The sequence below is a fragment of the Anopheles coustani genome, chromosome 2 (genome assembly GCF_943734705.1).
Source record: "Anopheles coustani chromosome 2, idAnoCousDA_361_x.2, whole genome shotgun sequence".
In the NCBI taxonomy this organism is placed as follows: domain Eukaryota; kingdom Metazoa; phylum Arthropoda; class Insecta; order Diptera; family Culicidae; genus Anopheles; species Anopheles coustani.
Genome location: NC_071289.1, coordinates 49,186,324 through 49,212,903, shown reverse-complemented (window position 1 = coordinate 49,212,903; position 26,580 = coordinate 49,186,324). Strand labels below are relative to the sequence as shown.

Sequence of the window (26,580 nt, the reverse complement as noted above, 5' to 3'; positions counted from 1 at the left end):
AAGGCTAACATCATCAAGCGCACGTAAGTAGGCTTTCAAATTTCTCGCGTCGGTTTGCATGTCTATAGCCATCTCATAATTCATGTTGGAGAGTTTTGGGAGAGAGCACATGGTTCGCTTGTTTAATCATGTAGTCGTCAAATCCTTTCCCATTACTAGAGGGCGTTTGTTAGCAGGATGAAATGGCCGTATAAGAGGAGGCACTGCAGACAAGAGGGCCGGCATTCTGCTATAATTTGTATTTCCATTATTCCTTTTGCAGATTCGCTGTTAATGACGGGTCTCGCGGCGAGACAGTGCTGAAAACTTTTTCGAAAAGACTGCCAGCATGGAGAGACAATACTTGCGGACCGATTTGCAGAAATAGGTAAAAGAAGTTATTACGGTGCTGGCGGAGGTGTTGCGCATCGAAGCAGCCAGTTGCTCTTACCAGCGGGATCTCCGGTTATGGTTCCGGTTTGTTTATGGTTCTCGTTTTATGCATAACGCGGACATTCGTCATCGGTTGTTTGTCTTGTTCCAAGTGCTACGGCTGCCAGGTGGCCTAAAATCGGGGGCCGTAGAACTGGTGTAATTTCTACCGATGGCAGACCATTCTGACAAGGCACTGTCGCTTCAAGACCTGCGTAAAACGCTAATCCTTGTGCTGCGGAAAGGATTGCTTGTGGAACGAAGTTTGATCGCGATTGCTCACATGCACGGTCTGCTGGAGACTGAATGTATGCTGTGAGTTTTACATCGTTTACATCGCGTTTCTGGGAAAGATTAACGGTCAAAGATGGCGTCGATTCCGATCTTTGTACTCTATTTGGCTTCTACTCATTGAAGAAATGTAGACAAATATGACAAATAAAATAAAGATACACATAGAATTATTAAACACAGATATTTTAGGTATCCATTTCTTACAAAATTGATGCTTTATAAACAAATAGTAGCTGAAACATATGCCTTGGCGAGTTTTGGTTTTAGCGCCTCCATTTTATTGTCAGCTGGAAGCTGTTTCTACGAATTCAAAGGCTGTGGAGAAGAACAAAGACAGTCAACACCGCATGAGCGAATTAGACAAAAAACCAAATTGTTACAGCACTGTCAGTTCTACAATTTACCACGGGAAGTACCAAATACACTTGTGGATCAGAAATTGTTAAAATGTACAGGACAATGTTCACTTCAGCTTCAGCTCTATCAAAGACGCTTCGTGTCTATTGGTTTGTGGAACAAAGAAAACAAGATAGCAATTCGTGGTTCACTCTACAATTGACAACAGGCACTTTTTACGCTGCAAATTGACAACATCAACAAACACGTTTCCACAACGAGTGGGCTCTGGCTGCCGAAAGCCGACATTCGATTAATTGGCGAATTCATCATACAACCAGCATTTATAGCCCCAAGCGGGTCGCAGCGTTAAAGCTCCATAAAGGAGGCATACCCCTCCCCCAGTAACGCCTCACGGCACTAGTACGGGGGGTTGAGGGTAGTGCCCGTCAGGTGGTTAAGTCGATAAAAATCCGCCATACGGAGTCGCGCCCGTATCTTCAGAAGTTTCCCCTGGCGATAAACAAAAAAAAAATCATTTATAAACCATGAAACTGATTCAAATAATGATAGTGCTGTCAGCTGTAAAAAGTTTTTTAAACAAATCTTAACTCTACGGACGAAAATCAAATGTCAGCATGGACATCAACCGGTTGAATAAAGCTCTTTTGCTGCAGGGGTACTCAAGTAACTCATAATTTTGTGTCACGTATACGTCTCACCCGTCTCCGACCGTCTCTGCCCTAGACTTTCGGACTTGGAATTTATTTGCACCGGCCGCGGTGTGTCTACTCGTGTATATACACTAGTCTCTTCATCGGAAATGTGTAAGTGCCTGTGTTGACTGACTGTTTTGGCGGGAAGCACGTGAGTACGGCTTTGTGTTCAAAACAAGTTTGTTTTCGAACGGATACTAATCGCCTTGTTTTTTGTAGATTTTACGGAATTTTGATAAAAATGATAAAAGGGCTCCAGCCGGGACAATGGCCTTTTTTGTCGGTTCAGAACGGAGAAAGCAAGCACATGTAAATTTTTTAACATCGCTCATTTTCGCTTGAAATAAAATAAATTAGAGTAGAGTGAAGAAGAAGAAGACTACTTGCACTTCGAGTGCGTCGGTTTATGTTTACTGTTTTGTGGTTCTTGGTTCTTGGTTCCTGAATTGTTTATAAACTTCCGTATGGGGTTTTCTATCTTGTCTGCAAAAAGCATCTTTCTAGTCGCATCGTTATGCGCTCGATTTCGCTTGACGGTTCTTCCGCTTTGTGTTTATGTTATTCAAAGTTCTTCCGCTTGAAGCGTTCTCGGTGGTCACGCTGTTTTGTTATTGTTTGAGCGTGGCTGTGGCTTTACGCGTCGCGATGCGCTTGCGAGTTGCGCTGTTTCCGTTTCATGCATTGGACAAAATCTGTTTACGTTTCGTCTTCGAATATATAGGTCAAGTTGGTTTGAGTACGGATGAATTGACATTGTGGTACAAAGTATGTTCGGTATGAATCGTTCCGATTCCTCTTGTGACATTGTCATCATTTTAAGGCTGTATAACATAAGCATGCTACAGTGATTTGTGTGGAGAAACGAATTTCGGACTTCTATCGTTTTCCGCGTCCCGAGTACGAGTGCAGGGACCAAAAGGATATTAAGCACGGAAAATACCAGCCGCGTTAGGCGTTCGACTACGCAAAGTTGAACCGTTCGTGAACATTTCGCAACGCCAGTTACTTTTCCGTCGCGTTTTTTTTTGTGATAATATTCGTGTTTCGTAATTCGTGTCCGAATCCTCCGATCTTTCCCGGGCTCCTTCTTGTCAGCGTCGAAGACGCCATCGCAAATTGGCCATCGTAGTTTGTTCGTCAATCGGTTATCGTTCAACTTTTCGCGCGTCTTTTCGTGATCAGTGTAAAATGGCAAATCGGCCAGGACTTATATCGAGGAGAACGACGCTGGTGGAAAAGGTAGAAATAGCAGAATCATTTTGCAGTAATTTCAAATCTTAAAGTGATGGAATCCAGCTGGAGCTGCGGATCAGCCGCTTATTGGAAACGGCAAAGGAGTACGATCCTGTGCAGCAGAAGCTCATCTACTTAACAGAGGATGCATAAAGTGAAATGGAAGAGCGGAGGAATTATCGCGATTTTCAAAAGCGACCTTTTCAAGTACACTGAACCTTGCTTGCAATACAAAAGGAACAGAGCATTGAAAATCGAAATGGTACAGCGCTAAATAACATACGCGTCATTTGCAGGCCATATGAAGAGATATATATTGAATATATTGAAATGAAGCAGGTGAGCGAAGAAGGAACGGCGTCTCTTCACAAGTTGGTCGATGAATTCGACCGCCATCGCAAAATCGTGCATCAGCTTGGGAAGCCACAGACGAATGGAGCACCATTTTGGAATATTTGCTGTGCACCAAGCTACCCGATGATACTTTGAAGCTATGGGAAGATTATGCTTCTAAGGTAGCTACGCGGCTTCCCTTAAAACTCTTGCACACCTGAGCAATGTCTGCCAAGGTAATACCAACCCCAGCTACGTTAAATGATGCGATCGTACGATAGCCATAGCCGATTCGTTAATCGATGCGATGGGCAACATAACACCACAGCATAACGGCTATAACCCCTAAGGTTCTCAAACCATCCGCGTCACACAGGAACAATCAGAAGGGGCGCTAGTGTGCTCCGCGCAACACACATATAAAAAGGAGGTTGGTTCATCTAGAACAAAAAGCGTTGATTGAAAAAGAAAACATTAAACGTATTTTTTTGCACTCATTGTCGTCTGCTTACGAATTGTTGTTGGTTGTGACGGTGAAAAATTAATTTCCTCTCATCTCAGTAGGCAAAACTCAAGTTCAGTACCACATTCAAGTTCAATCACATGCTATATGAGGTAACCTCCGTATTAACTCTTCTTGGGTCTAGTTGTTGTTTGACGTCTTCGAACCAAAACAAACTTGTGCGCAGCGCTTAGAAGACTCCATTCGAAAGAATATTTTTGCTTTTACAGCAGAATCATCGTGAAAAGTGAATGTATAGTGTAAAAATGAAGACGGTAAAGGTATTTCTCTACACGGAAAATATTAATCGTTTGGCAAACTTGCACGAGAATGAAAGGTGATTGTAGTTGTTTACATTTCAGTCAAATTAAAACTTCATTGTGCATTACGGCTCCACTCTTACATCCTGAGGCAGCAGTAAGGAGGCAGTTGGTAAGTTAGATGCAGTTTGATGTGAGTATGGTGCGAAATCAATAAAACCCATAAAAGTCTCTTTTACACCAACGCAGAAATTCTCCCGTCCCGCCACCGCCAGAAATCTGTCCTTACCGCGCCCATCTGTTGCCGCGGCAGCCGATCCGAACTGAAAAATCGATTTTTGTGATTGGCTAGCCGAATCCTCATGTGTGAAGTCATCAAAGTGCGCATGCGCAAGTTGCATGTACGAAGTTTAAATGCCCTGCGCGATCGGGTCTTCGAAGACTTCGATCGAAGACCCAGCGCGAGCGATCGAAAACCCAGCGCGAGCAATCGTAGACCAGTCGAATACCCAGCGCAGTCGAATACGGACGTACGGGTACCCGTACGGGTATACCCAGCGCGAGCGGTCATTCATGCATACGTACGCAGCGCAAGCGATCGCTAAATGAAGAGCAAAAACCGAAACGCGGTGGTCATATGAATTCGCTCCGCGAGAGGTTTAAATGGCTAGAGCGGGTTGAGCGTATACCGATGCATTCCCATACAGTTCATACAAACGACTACACACTAGATATATATTGGGCCTTTAGCGCACCGTTCTCAACAAAGAGCGACGGTCTTGCGGTAGGTGCGCAGAGGCCGGAGTGGAAACAACGCGGTTCAATTCCGCGTAACAGCTCGAGACATGAGAATGTGTAGAAGGAAGAGAAGAGAAAAAGAGCGAGGGCCCCGAAAGGGGCCACCATTTTTCGTTTTTGCCGCGGCAACTTCGGTTTTGCTTCGGTTTTAGGTGTCGCGATAAATCTGAAAACGAAGTAAAAGTCACCATGCGTACGAAGCGCGTTTTACAAAGCGCGGTGGCTCTCGGGTAGCTCCGTTACCCTGCTGTTCCAGTTATCGCTGTTTCAACCAGTGACGCGGACAGTGTTTGCGCCTTGGAAACAAGTAAGTGTGACGTAAACCGGAAGAAGAATCAAATTGTGAGGATCACCCCATCACCCGTATTAGCTGACCATCACCCGTATACCGAACGGAATCGTGTCGCTGCCCGGGAAAAACTTAATCTTCGGCGAAACTCAGGTATATATGGTAGAGGTAATATTGCTGTCCAATTTTATCTTTCTTTTCTCATGCCCATTGATTGATCTTCAGGTGGTGTGAGAGGCTCTGAAATTTCCGGCTCGAAAATTTCCTTACTGCTCAAGTTGCCGCTGGCGTCCGGCTTCCGGTAGAACATGCGGCCGGTTGTATATAGACTACATGCGTTGTGTGTATTAAACAGCGCAAGCCTTCATTCCTTTTTGTGTAAGTTGCATTTTATGAATAGTGGAATTTTTATTTTTTCACTAATCAAATATTTCTGCCGCTCTCAACATGTTTTATAAATGTAAATAAATAACACTGACAGCACCTGCTAAGGGGAAGCAACTAAAAGATGGATGAAACCACCAGCTTGCTTATTAACAGCAGTTGAATAAGTTGAACAATGTAAGTATGCATTTAAATATTTGAAACGTTTGCAATAATAGGGTATCTTATTTTACAGACTTTTTACAGACAGAAAGACAACCTAGAACCATCATGAGAGCAACGTAAATACGTTCAGGACAAATGCCGTTCATTTGATGACATAATTTGAAAAAACGTGGATGTTGTAATGAAATGAACAAAAAAAAATAAATAAAACCGAAAATTAAACAGTAAATTGGAATTTGCAATATTTAAACCGAAAAAACCGTTTAAATTTAGCGCCTACATGTAGGCAACCGCCAGGTCGAAACGTTACGAGAGCGTACAATAAGGCGTTTGTATCTCTTCTAATAGACGCTAAATGTACGCTCTTCTATTGTATGTTAATGTACGCGATTTGTCGCACGACGCATAAATTAATGCTCCTGGGGGCAATAGAGGGAATAAACATGACGATAGAGGGAACTACAAATAGCAAGGACAAATTAGGAAGAGGAGTTTAGAACAGAGTTTTTTTTAATGTTTTGCGAATCGGTACAGAGTGTCTTTGCTTTTTCAATATGTCCACGCTTTTGTAGTTCTTGTCCTCGCTGCAGCGAACGAGGTGTGCTCACGAGAGGCTCGCGAGCGCGCGAAAAGCGTTCGGAAAAGTTCTGATAATAACTTCCTAACTCCACAATCTGAGAAGTCTATCAGACTTCTCAGACTAGGGCTGATTTTGTGGTTTTTGTTGATTGGGTGGTCCGCGCGGACTGTTCGGCACGAACATCAAATATGTCGAAAAGCATACACGTTCGGACTAACCATTTCCCGATTCGGCCATTTTCGAACGAAATCCAAAGCTCTGAATTTCTAACAAACTTGCTGAAAGCTTAAAGAAAAATTTCAAGCGAAGCTTGCAAAAAAAGACTTTCAAGTGAAGCTTGCAAAAACAGGAGAAAAAATTATCTTTTTTCTACCTCCCCCGGACACGCTTTTTTTATTGCGTGTAGGCGGTGGAGGCAGATGTTACTTGGTGTCGTATTTATCCTCAATCGTCCATTATCATTATCACTTACACTACTACTAGTAGATCACTTTTTTCTGCAGCGTCGATTGGTGTTGTCTTCTGATGGTGTGTGGCACAAGTTATTCCCCTACCAGCAATAGCTTCGGGTGGAGATAGGGAATTCAATGGGCAAGAGTGAGATGGTGATATTCTTGTCTCTTTTACACCAATGCAGAAATTCCCCCGTCCCGCCACTGCCAGAAATCTCTCCTTACCGCGCCCATCTGTTGCCGCGGCAGCCGATCCGAACTGAAAAATCGAGGTTTGTGCATCAAAGTGCGCATGCGCAATGCAATACGGTACGAAGTTTAAATGCCCTGCGCGATCGGGTCTTCGAAGACCCAGCGCGAGCGATCGAAAACCCAGCGCGAGCAATCGTAGACCAGTCGAATACCCAGCGCGGTCGAATACGGACGTACGGGTACCCGTACGGGTATACCCAGCGCGAGCGGTCATTCATGCATACGTACGCAGCGCAAGCGATCGCTAAATGAAGAGCAAAAACCGAAACGCGGTGGTCATATGAATTCGCTCCGCGAGAGGTTTAAATGGCTAGAGCGGGTTGAGCGTATACCGATGCATTCCCATACAGTCCATACAAACGGCTACGCAGTAGATATATATTGGGCCTTTAGCACACCGTTCTCAACAAAGAGCGACGGTCTTGCGGTAGGTGCGCAGAGACCGGAGTGGAAACAACGCGGTTCAAGTCCGCGTAAACAGCTCGAGACATGAGAATGTGTAGAAGGAACAGAAGAGAAAAAGAGCAAAGGCCCCGAAAGAGGGGCCTCCATTTTTCGTTTTTGCTGCGGCAACTTCGGTTTTGCTTCGGCAATTTCCAACCAAATCTTTCTGAATATTCGTGTCCCGATTGAGCCACAATTTGGCTGGCTTTACTTCGTGCAGTGTTTCGGGGGTCATTCTGTGTTGTCGTCCATCGCTCGGTCGGTCGCTCGGGCTCGTTCGTTTGCTCCACAGTTTTGCTGCAACCAGTTACCCACCACCAAGTGCTGAAAAGTTTTTATACATACTAAATTATTAGAGGATATTTATATTGGATTAGTCGCGAACCGCGATCGTTGGTGTTCCCGCGCAGCATCCAAGACCGGTACGCCACCGTCGCAGTCGTCCTATACCTATTTACAATCCGGTTTTAATTTAACAGAAAAATGAACTTCAACGAAAGGATGCGTCAATCGAAAGAAGAAAACCAGCAGCAAAAGAATTTGATGCCTGCAGCATCTAGTAAGTAAACCAGTGGTAATAAGTGTGATACGTGAAATAATCCGATGTGTTATGTGCGATATTTTATATCGAACGATATGCAGGACGTTTATTATCCGTAGTGTTCGGGACCGAGTGGTGGTCGATCCGTTGTGTTAAGCCCGGTCCAGACGCTCCGTTTTGCGCGCCGTTTTAAGCTTGTGCAGGTTTAGGACGGAATGAAGACGTTTGCTTTTTGTGCGATATTATGAACGAAATGCGACTCAGGATAATCAACTTCCGTCGTATTTTCATTGCGTTGGGTTTTGGTTGGTTATGCTAAACCTTTTTTGAGACACAATCAGTTTTAAATTAATTATGTTTTCTTTTTCAGCCTCTTCGTACAAGGCCCCTTCTCCGCGACGCAAGGTTATTTCACCCTATCCTTCCCATAAACCTTCCCCTTCCTCTTCATCTAGTTCTTCTTCATCTATTCTGTTGTCTCTATTGGCGCACAAATCAGCAAGTGGCTCTGGTAAGAAACCGTACAAAATTAAATATATCATCTTATTTATTCATTTTACTTTCGTTTAATCTTTTTCAGCATCCTTCATCCACAGGATCGGAGCCGTCACTATTGTCCCACGTCTTTCGATGGTTAGCTCGTGTAAGAAATTTATTATCTTACTACGCGCCACTCGAAAAAGCTAACACTATTCTTTACATTTCCTCAGCAACTCCAATCACACGACCTTATTACGTCCTAACCGCTCCGCGCCCGGTATCAACAACAGCTAGTTCGTGTAAGAAAATTATTATTTCACTATGTTACTCGAAAAATCTAACACTATTCTTTACATTTCCTCAGCAACTCCAATCACACGAACTTATTCTGGCCAGCGCCCGGTATCAACAACAGCTAGCTCGTGTATAAGAAAATTATTATTTCACTACACACAATTTGAAAAAGCTAACACTATTCTTTACATTTCCTCACCAACCGCAATCACACGAACTTGTTCCGTCGTAACCGCTCAGCGCCCGGTATCAACAACAGCTAGCTCGTGTAAGAAAATTATTATTTCACTACGCGCAACCCGAAACATCTAACACTATTCTTCTATCTTTTTTAGCATGCTCCATTCCACGTTTCATCGCCTTCTCTACCAGCCCTCGGGCGGCTCCCTCGACGACCAGCTCTGCTGAGAGTCCTTTCTTTCGCTCGTAACTGTTCCTATCCGGCCGCCTCGTTCTGTCTAATTGACAATTGTTTTCAACAAAACGAGAAAGCATGATGATTCTGCCGGTCGGGTATGGTCATTTTGCTAAATTGTAACTATTGTAGGTTCTGCAAATGTTCTGCCGAGCTCGTGTGAGTTTCAATTGTTGATATATCTTAATATATATACTTTGCATATATATTGCAAAAACAAAAAATTATGTGCAAATCGGTAAGTGGGACACAAAAGTGAGTAAGTTCTTTTTTCAAGTGTCCCACTTACTTACCTTATCTGAACACTGTATTCAAATATTTATGTTAATTTATTTGCATTATGTAATATTTTCCCGAGGGTCTTATAACACTTAGCTCAATTGATAATTAAAAAGTTTTTATACTATTTTAGTTCCATTCGATTTTAAATTTAAATTCATTATTTTACCATTTCAGCTGTTTCAGACCGACTCGCGGCGTCTGTTGAAGCCCTGACGATAGAGATGAAGCGCATTGCTGGTGCAGTCGAGAAAGAACATAGAGAGAACACGGAGCATTGGGAAAGGGTAGAGAAGACGATTAGCCAAATCCGTAGGGACGTGATGTATGGCCGTACCGAGCTAGAGGTGTTAGTTGCAGCAAGCCGTCCGCGGGAGGGCATCGTGCCAGCCAACTTTAATTTTAGGACATTAGATAGTAAGGATGAATTAGACAAGTTAGAATTAAGACTGGGTAATGATTTAGAATTTAAGGATAGTTTAGTTTCACACTTAAGTATTCAAATAAGTAAGGTAGGAGTAAATAGTCGGTTACACGAGGCGATAGATCTCGTTTTCAATAAGATTTTTTTTGTAAATATTAATTGGCTAAGTAGGAATAGTAAGATAGGTTTAAGTAAATATAGTAATATTTTGGATTTATTATGTAGGTTAGGTGGTAATAAGCATGTGAGTGTTTAAGTAAGTTATTTGAAATATTTTCTTAGAAATAAGTTTAGGCGTGCTAAGGAACGTGTTCACATACCCGAAGGAACTACAACTTCTTGCCACGAAAAATAAAAAGAAAAACGTTGAACTTGTAGCATAATTCTACTATTTGTTTTATTTATGTTTTATGACTATTCCACGACTGTGTGGAATAAAGACACGAATAAATTACCTTCGTCCTAATTTCTTTTTGCTATTAAACTTACATCTAATTTCATTAAACGATAAAGGAAGTGTAGAGCTATTACCGGTGTTGCAATAGCCTTTATAAATATAAAGGTATCTCGAATGAAAAGGATCTATAAAAAACTCTTCTGTTCGGTCAAGTTTTTGGCCAGTAATTTTAAGTCCACTTTGGTCCACGATGGCTGATATAAATTTAATAATTTCGCCGTGTTTTGATAGAAACCAGCAATTCTTTGGGTCATTTTTCAAAACCAAACCTGGCCGTACGCAGACTGTGACCCGGCTACCACTTATCTTTAGTTTAGGTTTTTTAATTTCGAACGCCCTGCAATTTTCTGATCGAAACTTTTCCAATTCCGATAACCTATTAATGGCTTGCTCTAAGGTTTTATGCCCGCTTCGTATCAAGCGCTTCAGGTGGTATAATTTGTTTTCAAATGGGTACGTCGAAAACGTTGACAGTGGTCCGAAACGTTCACATTCCTCCAGAAGGTGTTGAAGGTTGTGAACATTACTAGTCATCATCTGTTGGCCGTAGACGCTAGGGAACTCTTGAATGAATCGTTCAAGCAGCTCCCCAGCGATGGGCCAGTATGCTCTAAACGCCGATGAGGACAACAAAGATACAGCACAAAAATATTTCATAAAATGATTGTACTGATTTACGTCAATGTTGTCCCTCAACACAACAAGGCTGGCGTAATGGAGGAATGACGCGTACTCCGATCCTTCCCAGAACTGGGAGTAGTTCACGGATCGCAATGAATTTCTACTGGAAGATGGATGCGGGCTAGATCCTCCGTTATATTCCTTCTCTGATCCTGGGACCACTTCCGACTGATGGTACCCTCTGGCGATCGCCAACAACGACATCCTTAATAATATCGAAATTGCGAATTTGCAACAGCAATGTCTGCTGTTTGCAATGTTCGGGGTAGTCGTTGTTCCGAAACTCTTCGTCGGTCCATTTTTCTGCCCCCACGCCGGTAAACACAACCTTGTGATGTTGGGCCACATAGCGCCCTTTTATGGTGCATTTCTGGCAGCTGGAGTATCCGTTATGGCCAACTACACCTGAGAACAAGATGTAAAAAAGAAAAATTAAAAATGATTTCGACATAAGTAAACTGCAGATGTAAAATATATTTACCCTTTATAAAACACCGAGCTACAGTATCGGCAATGATAGCGCGCAGCCTCACCACAAACCGCTTTCCATCGATGCTTAATCCGTGCTCGAGAAGCTTGTTTATTTCGTCACACATGGGCCCAAAATACTCGTTCACGTTTAGTGGTTTAGTCGGTCCGCAAAAAATAGCAGCCGTCATGACCGGTGCTTCTGGCATCTCGTGTATATTGAACAAAATTGGCCAAAATTGCATGTTGCTGCTATAATGCAATGGCAGCCCATCGATAGAAAAATTCAGCGATATTTCGCTAAGACGGAGTTTCTTAAAGCGCCTACAGACTACGCCAATATTGGCGCCAAGTACTTAACGCCAATGCGCTACTCGCTAGCGATTCTACACTAGCGACTACTAGTGATGGCTAGCGCAACCAAAAGTTGCTCGTCGAGAAAATGTTGTCGCCAACACTTGACAACTTGTTGACGAAACAATCAAAGCAAACTGTTGGTAATGATATTCGAAATAAGTTTTGTCGGAGTTTTCTGGCGAAAGAAACCACAAAATTAGTGCTTTTATTCCGACTTTCTGTCACACCAACTTTATCGCGAAGAGGCCTTATGGTAGCTCGCGCAGCCCTTTTATCCCCTTCGTGGACTAAGCCCCATCGCTGCTGCATGGGCCGCTGCCGCTGTCACATTGACTGGTGGTGCAGCTGACAGCGACGGTGTTGTGATGAATCTAATCGCAACACAAACTGAAAACATCGTCAGTTTTATTGCGATAGCTGGCACCGTACCGTCGAATTGGACGAATATTAAAGGCGTTTTAAATGATTGCAACTTTCACTTAACAGCAACTGTCAAACACTCATTTCACTCATGTGAAACCCAACTTAGCACGTCTAAACGCGAAATAAACAAACAATTTGAGTTGCGCAACTAAAATTTCACTTAACGTAGCAGGGCTGTAAATTTCTTTCACAGCAATGAAAGTTTCTTGACAGCTCGTGCAACTGACAGATTTAGAAGGCGTCAACAGTACAAAACAATTTAAAATGATCGTTAAACGAAATAATCAAAGTCGTTTTCTGCGATTTAAGTTCACTAGCATGATTCACAACGCTAAATGAATATTATTATTAATTTTAGAGATGAAATAATACAGCTCATTTACAATTCTACATAATTTGTTTACCGACTCATCATTGCCGGTTGACAGTTAGCGTTAATTTGTTGTGAGTCGTGTAAACGCGTGATGCGTTCGGAAACTTTCAGTTCAGTGAAATGAAGACGTTTGAAAGTTTCTCTTGCATGAAAGTTGCTGTCATTTATCTGCAGCTTTAGACTCGAATAATTCTCTCATCACACGGAAACCGCCGACTCGAACGTTCGAGAAAATTGCATTACGGTCACTTGTTCGAGTCGATGAAACTTTCATCGATTTTTTCTCCAAGGGCAACTGTCAAACTGGGTGAAGAAACTGTTGGATTTTGTAAACATTGGAAAAACAGTTAAAAGTTTGTTCGTGATTCAATCGTGATTAGGTGAAAAATGATTCCCGCATACGATTTTAGCGATAGTGATAGTGATTCAGATGGAGATTTTCAGTTACTTACCCGCCGGAGAATGCTTCGAAATCGAAATGATCCTATGAAGCTACCAACTCCAGCGTAAGTCCCTAATCCGATTCAATTAGATTGCCTTGCTAATTTTCTTTTTATAATTTTCAGGTACAAAAAGAATTTCAGAATGACGAAGGATACTTTTCAAATGATTCTGACAAAAATAGAACCACATTTCCCACCAACGAAGGGTATTGGCTTAACCGTTAAAGATAAACTGGCTGCTACTTTGAGATTTCTAGCTGAAGGCAGTTACCAGCATGGCGTCGGACAGGACTTCAATGTGGCAATCGCCCAGCCTACATTCTCCGTTATCTTCCGCCAAACGCTTAAGGTAATGGAGGAAATTTTATGCTCTGAATGGATCACCGTGGAAATGGACGACGCATATCAACAAGAGGCAAGGCGTTATTTCTTCGAAAAAAGTGGCATTCCCGGGATCGTAATGTGCGTAGACGGTACGCATATACGTATCATACCACCAATGAATGATAGAGACCATCATTACAACAGGAAAGGATTCTACAGCTTGAATGCTTTGATGATATAACATTCTACTTATTGATACCGCATTTTAGTAAAATTGTAAAGTCACGTTCATTTATATATTTCTAGCTCTGTGATCATAAAATGGTAATAAGGTACGTTAACGCTCGATATGGAGGAGCAAATCACGATTCGCATATTTGGAGTGTTAACGGCATCGATGACTTTTTTGCCAACAAGCATCAAACCGGAGATACGACTGTCAAAGTACTTGGTTAGTTACAAAATTATCGAAATGTTGCCAAATTCTTATTTCTTTTTTTTTATTCACTGCGGATTCTGCATACCCATCAAAACCGTGGATTGTAACACCGAAAAGAAATGCTGCGCCGGACTCACCAGAAGCCAGTTATAACACCCATCATGCAAAAGGAAGAGAAATTATCGAACGCACATTCGGTATACTAAAAAATAAGTCCACGTGTTTACTTTGGGCAAGACAGTTACACTACACACCTGAAATTGCCATATGTATTACAAATGTATGTTGCGCTTTGTATAATATTTGCATAGCGCATAACTTCTCCGAATAAAATAATTTTTAACACACAAATCGGTAGCAAAACTTAAAGTTTATTTTTAATTCACAGATTTGATTCACAGATTTTAATTCAGTTCACTTCACAGATAAAAATAAGCTAGAATAATTGACAAAGTTAAGACTTACGTTCTAATAATTGTTTAAGTAAGTCGTTTGTTTCTTTTAAGGCTGCAACTGTTGCTTGATTTGTTTCAATCAATTTTGCATCCGATTCTAGTTTGAGCTTCATTATTTTAATGAGCTCTTGGTTTTGTTTTAAAATCTCTTCCATGTTTTTTCGCTTCCTTTTTCTTGACGGCAGTGCGTTGGAAGACGGTTCTGGTGGGTGCTGTGCGTCGGACGATGGCTCTGGTGGGGGCGTAGTCACGCTAGTTTCGACAGCTTCGTTAGGTGAGGCAGGTGTTGGATCTATAGGAGCAATCTCGGAAGGCACAACACTAACTGGCATATAGCCGAATGATCTACCGGAGTTGCCGGTGATGGTTGTTCTAAGGTTGCAAAGATCGGCAACCCTTTCTTCGATTTCATTGAGGTGCTTTGTTTTATTACGACCACCACCGGTAGCATGAAGCGATGCGTTATTTTCTCGCAATTTTTTTTACAGAGTACTTGTAATCGAACCAGGCCTTAAATGAAAAGAAAGGCAAATGTTACATACTAATTTTTCCTTCGGAATTTATCAAGATATTTACCCTTTTCCACGAAGAAATATCTTTAATGGGTGGTCCCAGCGCATTCAAATCGTTCATTAGATTGCTCCAAAAACTAGTAGTTTCTGCGACACGCAGAGCTCTGGCAATATCCGGTGCCGTCTCCATTAGCTCCACCATTTTACTAAATTGACGACGAGTGGTGCGTCCATCCGTGCTTTCCCTAAAAACAACAACCGTTTGCATTTTTTGAATTAACTTTTAACGTTATGTTAATTTTGAATGTATCTTACATTTTTATTTTGATAGTTTTACTACGACTCTACTGGGTGGAAGTTGCCGTAACACTAAACTGACGGATAAAAATTTGTCGAATTCGAGATCCCGTTCGAGAACCGCAATGCATTTTTTCCCAAATAGTTCGACAGATTACTTTGATCGACAAAAAAGTTCTCGAACGGGAGCTGAACGGAAACTCGAAGATGAGGCATAATGCAAATGTGCCGTTCGAGTCGGAAATTCTCGAACATTCGAGTCTCGTAATAGGCCCTACTATTCGAAAAACCAGGAAATCGAATATTTGAAGTTTTCATCATTTCAAGCAGGATGAGCTCTCAAAATAACAAGAGTAAAGTAAGTATTCATACATCCGGTCATTTTGAAATCACCGTTTTATGCGTGTGCATCAGAAATGGATGTTTTTTCGAAAATGGTGCAGTGGCTTGTGTTGTGAGATGCTGTTTAACACGTTAAGCGCTATGCTTTCCGTTCTGCCGGCGATTCGTAGAAACGCCGGCCTACCTAACGGGCTCGGTCTGTCCGAGCGGACCAACGCCGGGATACGGGAAAGAACGATGTCGATCCCACGGGACCGACGTAGCGTTTAACGTGTTACTGTCTTATTTTGCGTATCTTCAAACATTCTATTATTTAAATAGAAAAATGTTTGAACAATTACATTTTAAAAGAATTGCTACTCCGAACATCTATTCTGTTGTTTATCGGAATGCAAAACAGTGTTATACTGGCATCGGATCACTCGGCTGGCACTGTCCTGGCACAACTCCATTCGTTGATTTATGGGGATTCGACAACTAGTATGTGGTTCTATTGTCATATTTTGTTTTGTTTTTTTTTTGCAGCCAATAGATGATGATGAAGATGTTCTAATTTTTATTGACCTTGTCTCATCGAATCCATGCTTGTGGAACGAAAGGGACAAGGCATATAAGAATAATGTAATTAAAAACGATTGTTGGGCAGAAATTTTGTAATATAATAATATATCTACGCGTGAACTTCCGGCATCACGGTTGCCCTGATATATTACATATTTTCTTCACTCCTATTTCTTATGATAATATATCTACACGTGAACTTTCGGCATCACGGTTGCCTTGATATATTTCATATTCTTCTTTACATCACTTTCTTATCGTAATATATCTACACGTGAACTTCCGGCATCACGGTTGCCATGATACATTACGTAGTTCTCTTCACTTCACTTTCTAATGATAATATATCTACACGTGAACTTTCGGCATCACGGTTGCCATGATATATTATCTTTCTTCTATCACTTCAATTAGCAGCCTCACTGCTGACTGTAGAATGCCCTTTACTCGTAGTGGAATTCACTAATCACAATGCACCTGTAAGAAACCCATCCTTCCTCCTTCTCGAGACTTTGTCCCGAAATAAAACAAGTGTGGTTTCGTTTCTATAGTTGCCTAAACTGATCGAACTGTGCCTTTGTCTATTTTTCACTATAACTTCTTTACTGTCTGTAACTCCATCCTTGAACGGGGACGGAACTGAGCCTGAGCTCAGTTCTAAACTGAGATTTCACTATATCGAGGTTTCTGCGGAACTGAGCGTCGTGAACTGAGACTTCTGCTCAACTGAGACTTCTTCTCAACTGAGACTTGTTCGATCAGTCTTTGGCCCTTTATTTATAGTGCAATTTCTTCCTTAAGTTTAACATTTCTTTTTGGATTATTTCTAATGGGTTCCCACGGTTCATGTCTGAATTTCTAAGAATTTTGATAAAGAAAATAATATTGAATTTAACACTTTTGTTTGTCTAAATTTTGATTGGTCGTTTATAGATTTGATATCGATTTACTGTCTGGCTAACTTCCTGTTTACTTAATTATGATTGGTTAGTTTGGTTAATATGATCCTACACGTGCCTATCGTGATCGAACATGTTTGTTCGCCTAATTTGGGGCTCATTATTTTACCTGAAAGTGTGGGAATCCATACATTGTCCGTGGGAAAATTGTTGACAGTTGGTTAAAATTTTGTTTACTTCTCACGAACAGCGAAGAAAGTGGGGTAAAACTGCAAATTTGGTATGTTCCATCAACAGGACAAAGAGTTGAGGCGTTCGAAATATGTTCTGGAGGAAGACTGGGTATAAGGCAGACCAACACACTTCATTTCGGCAATCACAGCGAGCAAAAGGATCTATATCACATGATTTCACACAGAAGAGCAGTTTCTATCCGCAGGACCATGGATACTGTGATCTAGAATTACCAACTACCTATTTCGCGAAGATTTTACCGGAGATCTCCCATAAGTATGCTGGAAATTTTTGTAAACACTTTTTTAACCAACTGTCACAACAATGGCGGAGCAAAAAACAGCTTTGACCCGAACTGTCTGTTAATTGTCTTTGCTTAAAACATATTATAGAAAATTGCGTGATGATGTGTCGAAAAGCAAATCAACTGGATCATGTAAGGCTAGATTTGTATATTTTTATTTTTAAATATAAAAGTATTGGATTTTTTTTAACAGGTGCAACCGATACTAGCCGACCATCGTGGTTCGCATATAAATCGATGGAGTTCATGAAAAATATTAATAAACCAAAAAAAACATTAAATTCGGTAAATATTAATTTTTAATCCGGTATAAATTCGGTAGTTATTCTTCTTCTTCTTCTTGGCGTAACGACCATCATGCATGCCCCGTTAAGGGCTTACGAGACTTGTTTCCCTGTTGTACGTGGATAGTCAGTCCTCTCGTACAGGGGAGGGTCCGGTCTCGGTTGGGATTCGAACCCACGCCGTCGAGGTGGTGAGCCCCGGCGCTCATGGGCCGATTTTCTGGTTGGATCGCCACGAATCAGTTATAATGCTGTTGTTTTCCATTCGGTCCGTCATATTCGAAGGAGAATATGATTCTGCCGAAGAACGTGTTCTCAAAAAGTTATGTAGGCAAACTGCTGCCATCACAACTTTTTCAGCCTTTTCTGGCCTTAACTCCATTGGCTTTCTCAGCACTCTAAATCTATTACTGAGTATGCCAAACACATTTTCGACTACTCGTCGTGGTCTCGAGTGTCTGGCGTTAAATATTCTTTGAAGGGATCTTTCGGCTGGATACCCCCCAAATGGCCTCAGACAGTATTCTGTCAGAGGAAATGCTTTATCACCAAGAAGGGCATATGGAACCCTCATGGAATAAGGAGGCCTTAATATCTCCGGTTCAGGTATATTAAGAGCACGGCTTTCAAACTTTTGTTTAATGGGACTGTTTATGAAAACACCACCATCTGACACTTTTCCTTGGCAGCCAACGTCCGCAAATATGAAATTATAGTTTGCGTCCACTATAGCCAGAAGTACAATGCTATATGTTCCTTTATAGTTATAGTATTCTGTGCCACTGTGTCGTGGAGCTATAATTTGCACATGCTTTCCGTCTATCGCCCCGATACCATGGGGAAAGTTCCATCTTGTTTCGAACTCTTCTGCAATCTTTCGCCACTCTGCCGCAGTGTTGGAAAGCTGAAATACACTGGAGGAAACAAGAATAGCACCACCCTGTTTTTTTACAATATTTTTTATATTTCCATAAAATTGGAGCTTTTTCGAGTTTGGTACGTTATTACAATCAGTTTCACAACTTTCCAGTGGATTACGGTCGCATGAATGCGGGCTAATAACGTTAAAACAAAATAATTCATGAAAACGGGGAGGAAATAAAAATAGCACCACTTTGGTTTTTCGTTCAGCAATTGAAGATATTCTTACAAAATCTCAATTAAAATAAAGTTTAATGATTTTATTAGTAAATATAACAGTATTTGCATCGAATCCCTTCAATACGCGGTGATTTGGAGGTACATAATACATTTTTTCAGAGAGTTCTGCTCATGACGCTCCCAGCATTCACGAATACGAATTAGCACGTGATTGTTGCCTCAATTTGTTAACATTTGAAGTCAACCACGATGACCATGAATAGGCCAAAGGTTTTTTATGAGATTAGGATACAAAGAGCCTACTGGCCACCTTGATAGCTCCATTCTTATGTCAGGAATCCAACCTGTAGTTTACATCAACTCATGGAATCCGGTATATTTTTATTAGAAAACAAAGTCTAAGCTCACCCAAGTTTAATTTTGTTCAATTAATCTTGTTTCTCGTACATCAAACTTCATTCTCAGTCAGATGCATGGCAAGGTAAGCTTTCGTTGCAGTGAGAGAGCTCCCCATATCAATGGTTTAACACCACCAACGTTCTGGCTTATTTTAACACCAGGTTCTTGTCGAAGATCTAGCTAAAAGTATTGTCAAACATGTAGGAAACTAAGAATGAACTTTATTTCGCCTGAAAAGAACTTTTTTTCACGCGTCGCAGCAACAAATATATCTTAAAGTGAGTTTGAACCGTTTCAATGCATGTCGCTCTGTCGTGTTGGGCTTGCGGAATCTTTGTGGCTACTTGTAGTCTTCCTCGCTCAATGTAATTTGCTGCAAATGTCTTATTGGCACCTTTAGTTGAATTCTGCTTGATTTAGAAACACTATTCGTCCCTGGTTTGCTCCTTGTTTATAAATTATTCGCATATCCATCTCCGTAAGCTGGGTTTTACTGCCGCGTTGGTCCTTGTGGCCGTCGTTACCGGAATGTTTCATCAACCCTACTGCTATGATATGTAATCGGAAGGTTTTTAGACCGAATTTCAGGGAACAGCCCTCTACTACCATGGTCAGTTTTGATCTTTAGCTCGGTTTTAACGAAGCGATGCTGTGATCTGACCCATGTCTTCTAAATGACTTGGAAACTCAAATAACACACGACTAATAACATTTAATTTCTATAGTTTAGGTTCCATACTAACTACTAATATCTTAAAAATTCATTTAAGAATATTAGTTTTTTAAATATCTTCAATTGCTGAACAAAAGCCAAAGTGGTGCTATTTTTATTTCCTCCCCATTTTTAGGCTTTTTTCAGTTTAAATGGTAATTCTCCACATTAAAGCGGCCGTAATCCACTAGAAAGTTGTAAAACTGATTGTAATAACGTACCAAACTCAAAAAAGCTCCAATTTTATGGAAATATAAAAAATATTGGCAAAAAACAAGGTGGTGCTATTCTTGTTTCCTCCAGTGTATAAGAAAATGAAATAAATTTTAGTGTTAGCTTATCAACATTAATATTTTGTGTATTTAAGCTTCCGGAAGAAAATCAGACTGTCCAATTCGAATAGTCCCTGGAAGAAGTTATAAAAGATGTGGATGAATTGTTGCCATCATCTTCCTTGGAACCATCGCAAGCTATATCTATACCAGAAGATGTAAAAAATGAAGAAAACGTGGAGCCACGACGAAAAAACGCAAATCCCAGGCACAGGGTCTATCAGAAGTGGATAAAATGTTGGTGAACATGATAGAAAAACTGGACAAAACACCTGAAGCTCCACCACATAACAATTGTACAGACATTGGAAGGCATATTGCCAGGGATTTGGAAAATTTTCCGTTCCAACATCGAACTAGAGTTATAAGACGTATTTTTGAAGTCATTGAGGAAGAGGCAGATTTGTTTTTTAATAAATGTGTAGAATAGTATAGTAAAGTTAGATAATGTTTTAGGATAAATTATAGAAAGATAAGGGTATAGAAGTAAGATAGTTTATTTTTAGGAGGTTAGAGATAGGTAAGATAGGTTAATATTTTTTGTTTTGGTGTTATTAGTGTTTGCCTTAGTATAGTCAGTATTAGTTAGCATTATAATAGGGAGTAGGAAACATAATTTAGGAATTGCAAATGTTTAAGTGTAATCATTATTGTATCATTATCATCATATTATTGTTAGCATTAGGATAGGTAGGATTAGTTAGCATTAGAATAGCGAGTAGGAAACATAATATAGAGTCTATATATAAATAGACGTTAAATGCGATGATGGTCTCTTATTACTCGATGAATCGTGTGACTACATATCAATCAAAATAAACTAATATATTACACGTGAAATAAATTAGTATCCTAAATTAGTATGATTGGTACTTTAAACTATTAATAACATGTGCATGAAAAAATGAAAAATTTCAAAATTTCTATTAATCGAAACAAATTGACAAATCACAAACGAAGTATCTATTCAAACACATTTAATAGCCCAAGCGCAACAGAATGTGTTCATAAACGACACACAAAACTAAAAAACATGCCAACAATAATAGTTTTGCCAGCTATAGTTAAAGTTTCCTCCAACTAACATAAGGTAGCATGACAGGCCATTGGAATATGGTTAGTAGTATTAAACTGATGTAACTTTACATTAAAGTTTTTATAACTCAATTATCTTTAACGTTAAAAAAATAATTATCTTAAACGTTAATTAAAATAAAATCCAAATCAAAAGATCTAAAATGCCAACATTCAATTTAACTTTATGCAAAAAAGATATGGATTCAATTGGAATTTAAAAAGCAGTTCATATGACAACTAAATATTTTAAAAGAACCAAAGAATTTACATACACACATACCTTAATATATTTTTTTAGAAGCTTAATTATGTTATCGCAAACTTCCGGTACTTTTTCCGATATGGTTGATGGCGCTACCTAAAAGAATAAAAATAATTTAATCTCAAATCATTTTGAAGTATCAAAGTACAGTATTCTTCGGAAATGTGGACTGTGCTTTGATATTGGTTGTTCTTTAATGCTGTATGTTTTATACGTTTATCGGCAAATTAATTGTTAGTGTATTCTCTTTCAGAATGCTTCACAAGGCCTAGGGGCCGAACGAAACGTATTTTGAAACGTGAATGAAAAGTATTGTTTGCCTTTTGAAATTGTGCTTTACGTGTACTTACCCGAAATAATGCTGCCAGGCTGGCGTAGGAGTCACCGGTGGCCAGATATCGAATAGTGATCGAATGGCGACAGTCTGTAGGCACTTTTAGAGCTGCAACCATAAATCGTAAAATTTTTAGCATTCACCCAAAGTTTATACCTTTCAAATATGTTACTTACCGAAAAGAGCTATACAGCGATTTTCCGATTCCATTGTACCAGAACCGGCCTCCGCTAATTTCAACTATCTCCGTCGATGGGCTGTCAGGGGTTCCGAGCAGCGTCTGGGCAGTTTTCGGAACTTTGGCGCCCGTTTTGAGGAAAAGCCTCAAAATCATGTTTACCGAATGGGTTGACTGGTTAGTGGACAATGCCCAATACCTCAGTCCCATTAACAAAGGCAAAACATCGATACAATCAAAGTTTTCCTCGTCTTCGTTCTCGTCATCGTCATCGGAAAAACTTTCCTTTTGATCGACGACGGAAGGTTCGACCTCGACGTCAAGCTCCGGACGAAGTTCCTCTTGTTCCGAAGATCCAAAATGCGCTTCTGGCTCGCTTGATGAAATGGCTGTAGAGCCAGAGGAACCCGCCCCAGCTTGCAGCAGCTTTTCCCGAGCCACAGACCGACGATACAGCGCACCAGTTGTCCGCAAACGTTTCAACTCTTGCGGCATTTTCTTCACGAGTTTTTGTCTAGCACACTTTATCTCACAGGAAAGCACTTTGAAAAATTGATCACGCGTGACTTGCTGATCACACTATCAACACGAGACTGAAGTCTGTATGGATGCAAACTATTGTGACGCTCGATCGTAATTGATCAATGGCGCTCTCTGCCAAAGGTCAAAGCTCCTGTGTAGTGTCGCACACTGTTTTGTGAGATCCGTCTGAAGATCAGCAGGTGCAAATCGAACGAGATACACGTGCTTATCAAAATCGTTCGATTGATAGTTTCTAAGTGTGCATGAGAATTATCGTTTCTAATGGTAAATGTGCCTTTCCCTTCTCCTGCAGAGGTCTCTATGTTCGAGATGATGGGATCTTTGCATACTAAATTAGAAATGATGGAGACAGAATTGTTACTGATGAAGTCCAAAAGAAAATTTGGCGCATGGCCATTGAAAAATGGCACCGAGCCCCCCCCCCCCCCCCCCCCCCCCCCCCCACTATGACATAATGATTCCAGTGACAAAATGACATAATGCATAATGACCCAGAGCGCTGAAAAAGTACAGCACCTTCCGCACAACGTTTGCATTAAAAATAGACAAATTTTAATCTGTGATAAGAAAAACGTTAAACAATCTAATTGAATGAAGTAAATTTTATTGTAAATTTACATCTTTAATGCACTTTAGAAAAATATTCTGACGGCCAGTAAGCCGGCCTTACGATCGTTGGCCGAAACTTTAGCCATAGCCGACAAAACCAATCGTGTAAAGATGTTTTTCAGTTGTTGTGAGCCATTCATGACTAAATGCTACTCCGGTTGGACTTTAAAATGTTGTAATGGGTCCTACGATGCATTTTGCGTATGATTTACTGTGGCCAGGTAAGTAAAAACAACAGAATTGCACTCTTTATGATGTTTTCTGTACGGAATAAGTTGCTTAATTCGTGATAGGAAGAGCAGCGGCTTTGGGCAAATCTTTCTCGCTGGTTTTCAGCAATGGTATGGCGTTCTATGGGAATTAAGGGACCCCACCATATTTTAAATATACTGTAACAAGCTTCAAAAGCACCATAAAGTACCAGGTTTTTTTACCACTTGTCGCCGTCTGGCTTCAAATATTCTTTGGTCACGTGGTCCGCGATAAAGGTGGATGTTTTAATACACAATCAAACGTAGCTGGTTAATTGTTTTGGATACGGTGGCTTCAATTTAAATGATGAAGTTGTCAAACTTGTCCCAAATTTAAAGAAATGCTACTCTTTATTTTGCTTTTAACGGAAAGTTGCTAGCGTTTTTCGATTTTGCATAAAAGTCATCAAAATTTGTCTAATTTTTAAAATGCAAACATTAGTTACATTGCGCTTCAACCCTCCACAAATTATGTGTATTACTACCGAGAAAGCCCAGGATAAGACTTAACAGTAGGAAGGAAATGCCCTGAGAATCAAATTGCCAGTTAGAGCATATTGGCTCTAACAATACGGCAGCGTTGCGTGATACCACAATAATGAATAAAATAAATGCGTCTATTTGGTTACCTATTTTTGGCTAAATTCAAAAGTTTGCGATTTCTAAACCAATTCTTGGTCTAAAAAACTTTTGGTAAGAAGTATCCGCTTGAAATAATGTTGTCGCTAATTTCTAATGATGAAAAAAGTTTTGAATTTTTTTTTCAAAAAAGTTTTTGCTCGGATGGCGTCAACGGGATTCGATCCGGCGCCGGCAGACGTAGATGGTCGAGGAAGTGTGCGACGAGTTGGAGGTGAGCAAGCGCAGGTGCGGAACAACACGGTAATGAAGTTGATGGACCCGCGACGCATGAAGGGCTTGAGGCACGGGTGCGGAACGAGCGATAAATCGAATCGGGATTTCGAACTCCTGTACATCCAATGTGGGGGAAAGAGAAAAAGCATATTCGAACAGTACGAAAGCGCCAAAACTTGGACTTGGGTAGAGAATTATTCGCCTATCACATGTGACTAGATTTTCTTTTTATCAGAGCTATTTCGAGATCCGTTTCGAAACGGTCTCGAATACGAGCGCTCGTCTCGAATCGAGATTTTTTCGGTATTCTTACATTCGAATCGAGTCATAGCTGTTCGGCAGTTGTCAAAATCAAATGGTCAACACAGAACGTAGAATGTGAAAAAGTGAGTTGTTGTTAGTTGAGTTTCGTGATTTTACGAGTTCTTACTTTGCTTCGGCGAATGATCCGAACTATGACAGATGCGTTAGAATTGCCTGACCGAGCGTGAGTTTTGTAAAACAAGGAAAAAACGAGATTAAACTAACCCATTACTTTCTTTTCAGCTTTATTAAGAGTTTTTGTGTGTCGAAGGGTATTTTTCTTAGTATTCTTTGTGATATTGCGCTAAGATTTACTCCAGTCTAAGGACGCGGGTTGACTGTTTAAGAAAAACTTGCCACTGCTTTGCGAATCTTAGCAGAAGGCAGTTATCAGCATGGAGTTGGACTATGGAAGCCACACTATGCCCCTAGTGGATTTCGCTTGAGATGAGCAGTAACGTGCAACAAGAAGCAAGTCGTTACTTTTTTAGAAAAAGTGACCCTTTTGAACACATTTATGCGTTAGAACTATTTTAAGTCCTTCAACAGAAAGTTCGACTCCAGTGTCTAACTTATCTGGATCATTAAATAGTTCTAACGCACAAATGTGTTCAACAAGGGTTCGCAATGGATACAACAGAAAGTTGGTCATGCTATGTTTTACAATCGATACGATGTGTTTCGCAACGACCGCAATAATGCGAACAGCCAGAAGTCTAGGGGCGGAGGTGTACTCATAGCCACCAAATGTGAATACCGCTGTTTGGCTTGCGAAGTGGTAAATTCACCCACCGAATCACTATGGGTGCGTGCTCGGATGATTTCGACGTGCTTCATCACAGGCACCGTATATCTTCCTCCCGATTGCAGCAACAACGTCGAGACAATTTCTGCATTCTGCTCGTCCCTACTCGCGATTGCGGATGAATACCCGGAGGACGTATTCATGCTACTCGGCGACTTCAATCAACCTGCTCTGTCGTGGGCATCGGATTGGGCATCGGGTGCCCTGCAGGTGGATGTTTCGAATTCCCGAATTTCCACAGCGTGTACCCATCTACTCGACTCGCTCAGCCTTGCTGGATTGCATCAGATCAACAGTCACCACAACACGCACGGCTCAATCCTTGATTTGGTTCTAGTGGACTCAGCTTTGAGAAAACTACGTACCATGCGTTATTTGCGAAACGAATTTCACCAGACCAACTTTGCTCGTGCTGCCAAAATTTACAAAGAGCTCAATCGGATTGCCTATGCTGAACACATTAGAAAAATTGAGATCAACTTTAAAAAGAATCCCAAGGCATTTTGGAACTTCGTCAACACTAAGAAGTCTAGCAAACGGCTCCCTTCCTCCCTGGTCCATCAAGGGAAAACGATCACCGGAGATGCCGAGTTTTGCAAAGCTTTCGCGATGCACTTTGCCTCTATATACACCAGCAACTCCTCGACCAGTTACGACACCACACCAGCTACAACTGGCATTAACGAGGAAGTCGACTTAACATTGCCTATTCTTTCTGAAGCTGAGGTGTGTGCTGCAATCTCTCAATTGAAGCCATCGTTCGCGCCTGGGCCTGACTCCATCCCAAGCGCAATCCTACTAAACTGCAAGGCTGCTCTTATACCTGTCTTGACTGTTTTGTTCAACAAATCCTTGCAGTCGAAACGCTTCCCGCTTCTTTGGAAATCGTCCTGGATTTTTCCCGTTCCAAAAAAATCTGACAAAATAGATGTGTGTAACTATCGAGGAATTTCAATGTTATGTGCTTGCGGTAAGCTGTTCGAGAAAATCATGCACCTCCATGTCCATCGTGCTTTCTGTCAGTCTATTTCCGTTCTACAACATGGCTTTATGCCGAAGCGTTCTATTGACACCAACTTGTTAT

The 26,580-nt window shown here is 40.9% G+C and overlaps 2 protein-coding genes and 1 pseudogene across 2 annotated transcripts; 2 read left to right on the top strand and 1 right to left on the bottom strand.

Annotated features, from left to right (window-relative positions):
• Positions 1-7,855: 7,855 nt before the first annotated feature.
• On the top strand, positions 7,856-8,900 carry LOC131264528 (uncharacterized). The gene is made up of 4 exons (XM_058266820.1): positions 7,856-8,008; positions 8,361-8,501; positions 8,571-8,623; positions 8,835-8,900. The coding sequence occupies exons 1-4, from the start codon at positions 7,933-7,935 to the stop codon at positions 8,898-8,900; spliced, it is 336 nt and encodes a 111-aa protein (XP_058122803.1). The 5' UTR covers positions 7,856-7,932.
• Positions 8,901-13,544: 4,644 nt separating this feature from the next.
• LOC131264527 (putative nuclease HARBI1) lies at positions 13,545-14,178 on the top strand. The gene is made up of 3 exons (XM_058266819.1): positions 13,545-13,644; positions 13,716-13,857; positions 13,917-14,178. Exons 1-3 carry the CDS (start codon positions 13,545-13,547, stop codon positions 14,176-14,178), a joined length of 504 nt encoding a protein of 167 aa, XP_058122802.1.
• A 371-nt stretch (positions 14,179-14,549) lies between these two features.
• Positions 14,550-15,016, bottom strand: LOC131264526 (uncharacterized; annotated as a pseudogene).
• Between the last annotated feature and the right edge of the window lie 11,564 nt (positions 15,017-26,580).

Excerpts from the sequence above, each read along its gene's own strand:
- LOC131264527 (XM_058266819.1), top strand. The coding sequence starts at position 13,545 with ATGTGCGTAGACGGTACGCATATACGTATCATACCACCAATGAATGAT. Across the intron at positions 13,645-13,715 it reads CAGCTTGAATGCTTTGATGA|TCTGTGATCATAAAATGGTA; the intron begins TATAACATTCTA and ends TATATTTCTAGC. Across the intron at positions 13,858-13,916 it reads GATACGACTGTCAAAGTACT|TGCGGATTCTGCATACCCAT; the intron begins TGGTTAGTTACA and ends TTTTTTATTCAC.
- LOC131264528 (XM_058266820.1), top strand. The coding sequence starts at position 7,933 with ATGAACTTCAACGAAAGGATGCGTCAATCGAAAGAAGAAAACCAGCAG. Across the intron at positions 8,009-8,360 it reads TTTGATGCCTGCAGCATCTA|CCTCTTCGTACAAGGCCCCT; the intron begins GTAAGTAAACCA and ends TTTCTTTTTCAG. Across the intron at positions 8,502-8,570 it reads CAAATCAGCAAGTGGCTCTG|CATCCTTCATCCACAGGATC; the intron begins GTAAGAAACCGT and ends AATCTTTTTCAG.